We start from the raw sequence: 12,174 nt of genomic DNA on the forward strand, positions 1-12,174 counted from the left end.
CAAGTATAATATATAATATTCAAGATTGGGAAAAGTCCCAATCTTGAATATTATATATTATACTTGGCCCTAAACTCTCTTTTATAATATAGTAGAATATATATTTTCATATTTTATCATAACATTAATTATTATTTTCCTAAAAATTCATTCAATTTCATACTAATTTTTTTTTTCATTTTTTATTATAATTTTAATTATTATTTCTTAAAAACGTGCACAGCCCAAATTGAACAAGTAAAAGGTAGTAGAGAGAGTATAACTAAGAATTTTAGGGAAGTACTAATATTTCATTTTTCACATTGTGTGTGATATCCGTTTTGAAATTTAATTAATCTTATTACCGTAAGAAATTCTATTTTTGAATATAAAGTACTTCATATTATTCTAATTGCCACTTAAGCAAAATAATTGTTCTACAACCTTTGATTATTAGATTCGAAATTCTTGAACGCCTAATGTTCTCTTAATGCCAAAAATAAGACAGTTTGGAACTATTGTGATTTTGTTTGCAATAAGTTGCAAAAGTGAAAAGACTCTTTTAAATTGATTCAATTTGGGATCAAGTTATATGTGAATTCTAATATAAAAAAGGATATACTAATAATCATGGAATAATTTGGATTTGTTATTGAATGTTCGGATTTTTATTATAGAATGCACAAGACAAAATTATTGAACAATAAAACTAATTTTTTTAGGATCGTGTAAAGTTTAAAATGAATGAATAAAGTGAACGAAGTAAATATAGTTGTTAACTTGTTATTATATAAATTAATGCTTCTTTTTCTTTTATTTACATTCCTTTTAACTTGATGAACTGCACACATAGTTGGCATATCTTTTTAAAATATTAAGAATTTCAATACTCGATCCGTTCTTGTTTTAAAAGAATTGCTCTGCTGTTAAATAATATTATGCTTTTTTTAGCAGCTAAACAATATTTTTGCTTAAGTGGTAACACTTTTTTGTTGTTGGGAAGTTCATTATATTTACTTGATTATTATGTCTTTCAACATAAAAGAAAAGTTACCTTCCAACGTAAGTAAAAAAATAAAGATGTCGATATGTTGATAATAGAATCTAACTATATAGAGTATCACCAAGAATATAATTGTGGTAGAATGAATATGACCTCTTCGTCATCAATTAAAGGTATATGATAGGAAATAATGTCCTCCCTTCTAATGAATCTTACGAAGCGTGGATCTAAATTAGTTGAAATTTCAATACATTATCGAATACTTGAGACGAAGTAAAAAAAAAATCTACTGATCATCTAGTCCAATCAAGTTTATAGATTTGATTGAATGTTTAAAGTCACACAAAATATATTCGGACAAAGAACTAAACTTGCCAAAAACATACAAATTGCACACATGGCCCGTTAATGAAACTACTTTTGTTACATTGATGAAAATTATACTATAAACATGCAAATATATAACATGCTATGTTCTAATTTCTTTCTCGTTACTAGTAGTTTGATGAGTGACAATATTTTAACCACATATGTTCATAATAACTTTTTAACAAGAAAAAAAAGATGCTCGTAACTCTTTAACCATCACTTTAATTTACCTTATTTTTAAACAAATGACAACTAGAAGCGAGAAAAATAGTTATTAACGTATAATTTAGGGCAAACTACGTAAATCCTACTAGTTTAGGTTCTAATTACTAAGATTCCCGATAGTTTCAAATATTACTTCCTCTATCATATTTCGTGCTTAGTATACATGAGTCTGAATCCGTGAGATACATGTATCTGTCGAATTTTAAAATTGAGATACATATTTTATTTATTTAATTAATTAGACGTAACATATTCCCTTTATGAGAGGAGTTATTGAGGATTTTCAAAATACATAGACAATTAATTCTGAAAATTTAAATTAATTAAATCCCTAATATAAGGCAAAAATTAAGGATTATATCTATGTTTAATTAGTTTCATTTTATTATATTGTTGATAAAAGACAAAAACATGTATATCTTGGTCATGTAATTTGATTAGTTTCATTTTATTACTCTTAAAATAATAAATTCATTAATTTGTTGTATCTATTATCAATATATAATGTATCCAACCAACTTAACACCTAAATACATGATTATCATACAAGTACATTCATATATGTCATAGAAGTATCTAGTATTAATTTCATATATTTATTTATATGATCTACTATTAATCTCATGTATCTATTTATATGATCTAATATTATTTCATGTATCTATGATATGTATAATTTGATGTATCAAGTATCAAATTTATACGTTATATCCAAAAATATGTACCTCAGATAAATATGAAAATAGTTAGATACATTGTAATATCGTAACAAATATATATGATACCATAAACATATGACAAAACTCGGATACATGATAGAACAAATTGTGTCAAATACATGCGTAAATTTTCAATAATACTTAAGTCTCCAATATATTCATTAGATACATACACACTTAATAAAATACAGTAATAAAAACTAGATACATATAATTGTATCTTAATAATGTATCATATACATGCGTAAATCTGCTTATTGAAACTTTCCAATTATGTATCATGGAGATTGCAGTAAACTTTATTAAAAAAAAAAAATTATTCTTTTTCCGGCCTTCTACTGCAAAAACTTAATTTCTCTCTCTCTATTTATTCTTTCCCCGACCTGCTACTGCAAAAGTATTCTTTATATTAATGATACATATAACATAAATTTTTTTTGAATAAAGTTTACTGCAATCTCCATGATAAATCTATTGGGCTTGAAATCTCTGCTTATAACGATACCCATTGTCTCTGCGTGCTAGAGGTAGTGGCAAAGCCACATACATTTGAGGGGTGTCGTCGACACCCCTTCGTCAGAAAATTATACTGCATAGCTAGATAAAAATATATTTTCTTATGTATATATATATTACAAATTGACACTCCTCGATTTCTACACAATTTAACTTCTTTATATTTTGACACTTCTTAGTTGAAATTCTGGCTCCGCCATTGGCGAGAGGTGTCTCCCCTTGCGAGAAAAAATGGTGGATTCGTGGGGAATTGGTTTGAGAGTGAGAAAATCAAAGGCTAAAAATTTGATGTATGTGTTGACAAGCTATAGAACATCCTTTTAATGAAGTGTTTATTCTCAGTAAATTTTGACTCTTCAAGGGTAGTGGAAGAGAAAAAGTTTGAGTTTGAGTTTTACCCTAATTAACTCATACTCTCAGAGAGAAAGATATTTGTTTTCAATTAAAACACTAATTTTGGAGTTTAAATGTACAAATAATTAATCAATCCTAGTTTTAAGGGATATGAGTATTGATTGTATCTTCAATAATATATGATATAAAATATTAAAAGTGGTAATATATGTAATTGTTTAAAAATAGAAGTAAAATTAATATATATGGTAGTGATATATGTCTAATAAACTAGTTTATCCTATAATTTATCTGGATAAGAAAAGTTATTCAACACCCATATGATTACTAATATTAAATTTAAATTACCATTTGAATTGTGACCTCTTAATCATTGAATTGTTCTTTTAGTAACTAATAAAAAAAAAAGATCACTGGAGAGATAGAAGTTTTAATTTCTTCCTCCATATTCCTCTAAAAAAATTTAGAACAAGACGAAAGAATGATATACACAAGTATATGTAACATCAAGCATCAATTTAAGTTATATTACTTGCACAATTGCCTTTCTAGCTACTTTATTTTTCCTATTTGATCGCAAGTGTTCGATTTTATTGTTTACTAGATGTACTGATAGACGGATTTAAGATTTTAACATGATGGGGACACTAAAAAAAATAGCTATAGCTGCAGCTCAACATGGCCAAAAGAGTATACAGAATAATTTAATCAATTTGATGTTTGTTAAATAATAACCAAGACATGATTTCTTCAAATGCTTTATCTACTTCTGGTGAATTTTGATGTATTTTTAGCCTTGGTATATGTAATGCAATCTTTCTTCATTGTTATTGTTGGGTTTAAGTTAGTATGAATGGAAAGTGGAGTAAATGAGAAAACGAAATTTGAACAAAATTCATTTTGCATAAAAACTTTGCCCCTCGTTGATTAGAAAGCAAGGAACGAATAAAATCATTTGACAATTTAGGAATTGGAATAACATGCTATTTAATAAGTAACTCATGAATTAGTAAAACAATCAGCAGGCACAAAATGTAGTAACGTTGATTGTTGAAGAATGACAAACGTCTCACATTAATTGTTAATGAGATAAGTGAACTTCTCATAAGGCTTGAGCAATCCTTCTCTTTTCAGTTTTTGGGCGGTAAGTTAAGCCTAAGACCTAATTTTACATGATATCAAAGCAAGACCCGTCACACCGAATGTACACTTACTTTGTGTAGGGTGAGATAGAAAAGAAGTCCCTGTTTGACATTAAATCAAAGATAGAAAAAAATGCATGGCCCAATAGTATAAACACAAGAAAGGAAGTGGTAGTTACCATATTGGACTTGCCACTTGTTTGGTTATTTCCTGATAAAGTAGCAAAAACATGGGCTCAAAGCCCATATTTTTTATTGATAGGGCAGTAGTATTCTTAAATTGGATCTATGGGAACCACAAAGCTTTGGCATGCACTGCTAGCTTCTTCTCATAGGTGTTGACTTTTGTAGTTCCATTGCAAGCTGATAAATACAACAACTTTACAATTATTTTAAACCAAACAAAGTAGAGTTGCAGTACTCATCCTATGATCTATCAAGGCATATTCCAGCACACTAAAAGATTAAAAAAAAAAAAGAATTAACTTATATAATCCAAGCGGTGGTTTGATTGGTGGGATAAGAATAATAATCTCGAGATATTTCATAAAAAAATTAATGAGTATTTGGTAAATGAGTAATTATTTAACTCTAAGACTATTTTATTATGTTGTTTTTGGTATAAATGGAGGGATAATAAAAGGTGCAATAAAATAATCACATGATATATTCCAACATATCCCATCCCACCCCATTCCAAAACCAAATGACCTTTACACTTGGTTTGGAGGGTTGTTATGTATTGTTTCATAATGTATTGTATTGTATTGCGTTGTGTATTATTGTATCACACTGTATTGTTTTATTGAATACAACGTTTAGATAGATTGTATCGTCCTCCATTGTTACACATTCATAATTTGAATGATAAACCTATGAGAAATTGTAGGGTACGGGATAGAGCTATATTATGAAAACTAAAAAGGTAGGGTAAATGATAAAATATAATATTAAATAATAAGTAGAGCAAAATGAGAAGAAAATATTAAGGTAGAGACACCAAATTGATAGCTAAGAGCAAAATAGAAGAAAATATTAAGGTAGCAACACCAAATTGATCGCTACACAAAATGAATCTTTTCGTTATTACCTAATGATAGATTTAAACGATATATTTTAACTCTATCTTATTTTATAGATTATTATTAATCTTATTTTTATAGATTACAGATCTCAATTTAATGTGAATGGTTATTAAAATTTTTAGGTAATCTAAGTTGAAGAAAAACTTTGTACGTAAACAATAAAGTTGAAGATTGTTTATTATTTAATCCGTATACACTAATTATATATGTATAGCCCCAAACCTCTCCAGTGCTATTATTATATGTAGTAACATGCTTTTTAGTTCATCAAACCTAATATGCAATAATACTTTACCTAATCAGTATACACTATCGCCCTTCATTTATCAGAGTAGGAGAGCTACTTTAAACGTTGAAGTAAACTGGGAAGAGTAGTAAAAGTGAAGAGGAAATCATATATATACCGTCAAATCTTGTTATATTGAAATCTCGTAACTGTTATAGTGACAGGTTGTTATATATGTATATTAACATTTGATCTTATTTAGCTGTTATAAATAAAAATACCCAAAAAAATTAAAGTAGCGATTTTCTGTACTAAAAAGAAAGAATGTATTTGTTAACCAATTTAACAAAAAAAAAAAATAGCTAAAAAGAGTATTAATGTAAAAGATAGAGGCAAACACTATTAGTCTTTCCTCATGAAAATATGTCTATAACTAATTTAAGTATAATTTTTCCTTTTAAATATTCAAACTTGAAACTTATAATGTGCATTAATCATATATATTTTAATTATTTTTATACACAATGAAATCTTGCAAAAATGTGCCTCTATAATGAATGTCACTATTATAAGCAGAATGATGTTATAGAAAAATTAAAAAAATATGATATCAAAAATTCAAATTAATCAAGGTTTAGTATTCGTAACGTTCTCTGAACGACAAAAAAAACACACATCATCCTTAACATGCATCACAAGAAAGCAATAGTTCAACTCTGCAATCTGCATGGAAGATGGTCCAGAATCCAATGACGTTATAAGATGGTCCCTTCAAAACTACCGTAACCACATTTCAAAAAGCACAACACTTCATTATTTGCCATAAAATAATTCAAATTGTTGCAACCTTCACAAAATAAATACACTAACCTATACTCATTAATGCTGTTTATAAACGTTGGCACACTTAATAAAACCATACAACATAAAAGAAGCAATACTACAAGACTATTTATTGATCATCCCCAGGGCTAAGTTCAAGCTATAAAGGTTGAGAAACTTGTAACTTAGATCACTAATTTGAACCTTGCTAGTAGCTTACAACGTCATCGGATAAGCTTGATATTATAGCGACAATTAATTAACGATAATAACTTAATTGTCACTAAATATGATTTCTTAAAGACAATTACTAGCTAGAGCCTATAGCATATCTAATGACAATTAATTAATATCAGTAAAGACTTTAATACTATTTATTAATAAACACATTTATTATCGCTAAAAATAATTTTTGTTGTAGTTAGTTAAACATTAGAAAGCATTATATGCAGAACACGACATGATGGTAAGCATTTGATCCTAACCATTAAAAGAAAGCTCCTTAATTTGTTCATATCTCGTTTTCACTACTGACTGGTAGCTCTGCTATTATAGTTCTTAATTACCACTGTGATTATTGCCTTTTTAACCTCGAGCCACATTTCTTATTGTACTTGGCTGCAACTTTTTGTAGATCCTCTGTCTTTTGTTGTTATTCTACAACCCTTTTTTTTTCACTCTGCTTTTACTGCTGTAGCAATAAATAAAGCAAAAAAAAGAAGACAAATTCATATCCTCTGTGCTCCAGCCTCCATTCTCTCCTTATATTTATTATACCAGTTTCAGAGATTCCCAAATTGAACAATTTTCTTTCTGCTCTCTTCTTTATTTTCTGTATGTCTTTCATCAAAGTCCACAATTAATTATAATTTTTTCTTTCAAAATTTGCTATTGCACTCTTCTGTTTCTTGTTTACCTAAATTTTTCACATTATGTTACTCCAGCTTGTTCTTGTTGGGGTGTATATTGTTATGTACAGAGGTGTAGCAGATGCTTCTATATCTCCAATGGAGAAACATGAGAAAGAGGCATTGTACTCTGCTATTCAAGGTTTTGTTGGAAATGAGTGGAATGGTTCATTTCTTTATCCTGATCCTTGTGGCTGGACATCAATTGAGGTACTAATCTTTTGCTCTAGATGTTCCTTTGCTAATTTTCAAAGCTAAATTAGATTACATTAATTTGATATTTTAAACTAAACATTTAGATATTCAAAAACTATATAAAAAATACTATAAATTGTAATTTTTTGCATATTAATATGATGAAGTTAGTCAAAGTTACTCTAAAGAAAACAGGAAAACATGACAACTAAAAAGGAACGAAGAGTATATGATTTCATAATTTGCTAGTTGATTCTAGTCTATGTTTTTTTACCATTATTGACTTTTCTTGCTGTAGTTCAAAATCAAGAAAACAGTAATGTCACAAAGCCATGCATGGATGTCCTCAATTTTTATTTTTATTTTTTAATATAAAGAAATGGATCTTGGGCCTTACTCAACCGCATAAACTACATCATAGGAATTAGGATGAGTATTGTTCAAGACATTTGAGATCAATTACCCATCCCATATTCGACTCTTGTGGGCAATATAATATGGAAGCACAACATAGGTGAACAAAGAATTCGGATGAGCGGACTTTGGTAACATGATAAAAAAAATGGATCTTGGCCTAACTCAAGACAAAAAAATATCTCATAGGGTGAGGCTTATTCAAGACCATATAGGAGATCAATTACCCATCTCATATCCGATGTGGGACTCTTAATAGATCAAACTGTCCTCTCAATGGTTGTTAATTAAAGTGAAAAAGACTTTCTCAAAGTCTTACTTTTTCTGTTCTGGATTTGCAAACAGTGTTATATGAGTGTGTGTAAGAGAGACATCACTAGTTAGGAGCTTTCCAATTTCTAACACACCTTTTCTGGTAGTACTAGTAAATATATATGCTAGTATTCTATTGGTAATTTGCAATATTTATTCCTAAAACCAAGTAGTTATATGTATTGAAATTATCGTTCTTGTATGTTAACTTGACATAACAGTGTAAAAATTCTTTACACCGTAACATAAACTCTTGTCTTAACACTTTAATCTACTCTGTGAACTCTTATTTTTACTATAATTCACAGGGAGTATCATGTGATTTCTCCAATGGCTTCTGGCACGTAACGGATTTAACTATTGGAGACCTATATGACAATTCCCTTCGTTGCTCCCAAGCTGCAGAGTTCACAGAACACTTGTTTAACCTCAAGCATCTAAAAAGACTTTCCTTCTCAAATTGCTTCCTCTCAGATCAGCACAAATCAATTCCCATTTCAAATTGGGATAGTCTCGCGAACAGCCTTGAATCGTTAGAGTTCCGATCAAATCCTGGTCTTATTGGGACAATTCCCACAAGTTTTGGCTACCTTAAGAATCTTCAATCTTTAGTACTGCTGGAAAATGGACTGAAAGGAGAAATACCAGAAGCTTTAGGCAATTTAACTAAACTAAAGCGCCTCGTTTTGGCAGGCAACAATTTTATTGGTCCTATTCCAACTAGTCTAGGAAGATTGACAAATCTTTTGATACTTGACACAAGCAGGAATTTTCTATCTGGTGCATTACCTGTGACTATTGGTGATTTATCTTCGCTCATAAAGGTCGACTTGAGCAACAATCGATTAGATGGAAAATTGCCTCGAGAAATTGGAGGACTAAAGAGTCTAACACTACTTGATCTCAGCCACAACAATTTCTCTGATGGTTTGCCAGAGACATTTCAAGAAATGGATTCCTTAGAAGAACTTGTGTTATCTGACAATCCGATAGGCGATTATGTTACAAGAATTCAATGGAGGAACATGAAAAACTTGGAAATGTTGGATCTTTCAAACATGGGATTGAAAGGGAATATACCAAATTCCATGACAGAAATGAAGAAACTGAGATTCCTCAGCCTCAGTAATAACATTCTTTCAGGAATTATTCCGTCAAAATTCGAGAAAATATCAACTATTAATGCTCTATACTTGGATGGAAATGATTTCACAGGGAAACTTGAATTTTCACAAAGGTTTTATACAAAATTAAGGAGTCGTTTTCGAGCTTCAGGTAATGTGAAACTCTGCTTGTCCCTCGAGTTAACGTCAACAAGTCATGTTCCAGAAGGAGTAAAACAATGTGAACAAGAAAGTACAGTAGATAGTAAAGAATCAGACTCCAATTTAAAAAATGAAGATTTGAGTCAGAATTCCCACCATATTATAGCTTCTTTGGGGCATTCAGGACATGTTGTTAGTCATTTTACATTTTGTTATGTCGCAAGAATAATACTTATGTCTCTTCCATGGATCGTATTTTTATAAATATATTTCATGTCCCATTCAATGAGATCGAATTTGGTTATTTCTTGCCTATTCTAGTATGAATGAATGAATGAGATGGAATTCGTCTTTTGGGCTGAAACTGAAACTGAAACTGAAACTTCTCTGGAATCAGGAAAATCAGAGCATTTCTGATGAGCCTACGTGTTATAAACACTTAATTCATCCAATTACACCCAAAACAAATTCGAAATGACCACTCTAAACATGCTTTAAATAAATAAAGCAAAAAAGGCTAAGCTTTATCTGCCTCAAATAATTAAAGAATCTTTGAGTAATGATAACAGAATGATCAAAAGAAAACATCAAAAACACCATGGATGTAATCTTAATATGATAATCTCTTTAATTTGTTTTTAGTTGTAATCAATGCCACTTACACTAAGATGGACCCTAAAGCTTTAACCTTTCTTTTTAGGCTTTAAGAAAAGGAAAAGCCAAGATAAACAAAAGAATTGAGAAAGCCTTGAAATTGGAGAGGGAATGATGGCATATATAGCTAAACAACTTTTCTTTGAATTATGGTCAAATCGAAGAAATTTTGGTCTTCTAACCTTATTTTCAAGTGTGATTAATTATTGGTGAGCCGAGAATCTATCGGAAACACCTTTTTTACCATCACAAAATAGGGGTAAACTGCGTACGCACCACCTTCCCTAAACCCAGCTACTTGTGAGATTATCCTGGCCATTGGGTGAATTGTTGTTGTTGTGACTTATTTTTCGTTTCTTCGGTAGATAGTATTAGATCCATAAATTTGTAATTTATAATTTCTTCTTGTAAAAGAGAAAGTAAGTGGACGTTTTGTTAAGAATTTTCATATCGGAAAAAGGATGGGAATTTGGTCTCTTTATATGGACTTAGACAATCCCCCTTTCATGAGTTAGCTTTTGGGGCCGACTAAGACCCAAGACTCATCTTTGCATGGTATCATAGCCAACGCATTCTAATTCTTTGTTCACCGATGTTAGACCTGTCCACACTCCAGTTAACGAGATATGGGCGTGTGGGGGAGTGTTAAGAATTCTCACATTGGAAAAGGGGTAGAAATTTGGTCTCCTTATATCAACTTGAACAATTTTCCCCTCATGAGCTAACTTTTGAGGTTTAGCTAGGCCCAAGATCCATCTTTACACGTTTGTCCATGATTCATCTTAAAATGATATTTGAAAATTGAAGTAGAGTAATGTTTGTCTATGAATACAAACTTGAGTTGTTTTTGACTTTTTGTGAATACTTTACACTTAAAAAAAAGGTGAAAACATGTATTTGTTATTTTTTTCAAATTCTTGAAAATTCGATATTCTGAAATTTTTGGGTCAAATGTGTTTTCTGGGGACAGAAAAAAGTGGGAAAAATTTCATGATCAAACGCCCCGGAAAATTCTGAAGCTGAGTAAGATGTATGTCAGCCAAAGAAATCTTTGGTTGGCGACTTGGCGCTGCTTTTAATGGACTTGTGTGATTAAGCTATAATAGTTTAATTTCTTGGGATTTTCATGCTTACTTCGATAAAGCGCAGACCAAAATTACGCACCAAAACATGTGACAATTAGACACTTTAAATGAGATGCCAGAAAAAAGTAAGTGGCAAATCTTTCAAAATTAGAGGAAAGCAGTCAAGAAAAGAAGTAAAAAGAAAAGCACCAAGCATTATCTATTTGGATGTTTTAAACATGACCATGGTTCACATCTACAAAAGGAAAAACGTAGCCCCATATTGCACTTTTTCACACACATCAATCAAGAAGCAGATTCAGAATTTGAAGTTTATGGGTTATGGCTGGCGACACTGATTTTAAATAAATATTGCAATTATAACTGAGTTCACGGTTAAATAAAAATTATTAGGTTAAGGTAAAACCTATAAATTGGCCTCTAGATCTGCCCCACACATCCCACACCTTTTTTTTTGTCTTTTCTTATAAGGGCAGTTTTTCGATCTCAACTATTCCATTAGGTATCTACTAATGACCTCTACCGATAAAAATATTGTCATAATATTGCCAAGTTGCTCAAATCATTCATCAATTCTTATGGTGTGTAGTGACAAAAAACATGGGGAGATTTAGTTTCGTAGCACTTGACAAACTTGTTTTTAGTTTTATGTCTTTTTAACAAAAGATCTTCATTTTTACACATAACAGAACTGAAAAATGACATTTTCGTCAATCCAATTGGTAAGTGGGCATAAGAGATGGTGGAAAAACAACATTTTCGACTAATGATCGGAATGTGCTACAAAGGACTTGCCACAATCCACAAGTTTGGGAAGATAATTTCAAAATAGGTGAATATACAAGTTCATGAAGCCAAGAACACTGACATCAACTTAGAATTAAGAATACAAACACAATGA

General features: G+C 30.4%; 1 protein-coding gene across 1 annotated transcript; it reads left to right on the forward strand.

Annotated features, from left to right (window-relative positions):
* Window positions 1-6,900: 6,900 nt before the first annotated feature.
* Window positions 6,901-9,951, forward strand: LOC102599081 (piriformospora indica-insensitive protein 2-like). Its single transcript, XM_006354756.2, has 4 exons — window positions 6,901-6,906; window positions 7,385-7,558; window positions 8,578-9,726; window positions 9,874-9,951. Exons 1-4 carry the CDS (start codon window positions 6,901-6,903, stop codon window positions 9,949-9,951), a joined length of 1,407 nt encoding a protein of 468 aa, XP_006354818.2.
* Window positions 9,952-12,174: the final 2,223 nt, after the last annotated feature.

This window comes from Solanum tuberosum, unplaced genomic scaffold, assembly GCF_000226075.1.
Source record: "Solanum tuberosum cultivar DM 1-3 516 R44 unplaced genomic scaffold, SolTub_3.0 scf00180, whole genome shotgun sequence".
Lineage (NCBI taxonomy): Eukaryota > Viridiplantae > Streptophyta > Magnoliopsida > Solanales > Solanaceae > Solanum > Solanum tuberosum.

Coding starts and splice junctions, on each gene's coding strand:
- LOC102599081 (XM_006354756.2), top strand. Junction 7,559..8,577: donor GTGGCTGGACATCAATTGAG/GTACTAATCTTT, acceptor TATAATTCACAG/GGAGTATCATGTGATTTCTC. Junction 9,727..9,873: donor TGGGGCATTCAGGACATGTT/GTTAGTCATTTT, acceptor TGAATGAATGAG/ATGGAATTCGTCTTTTGGGC.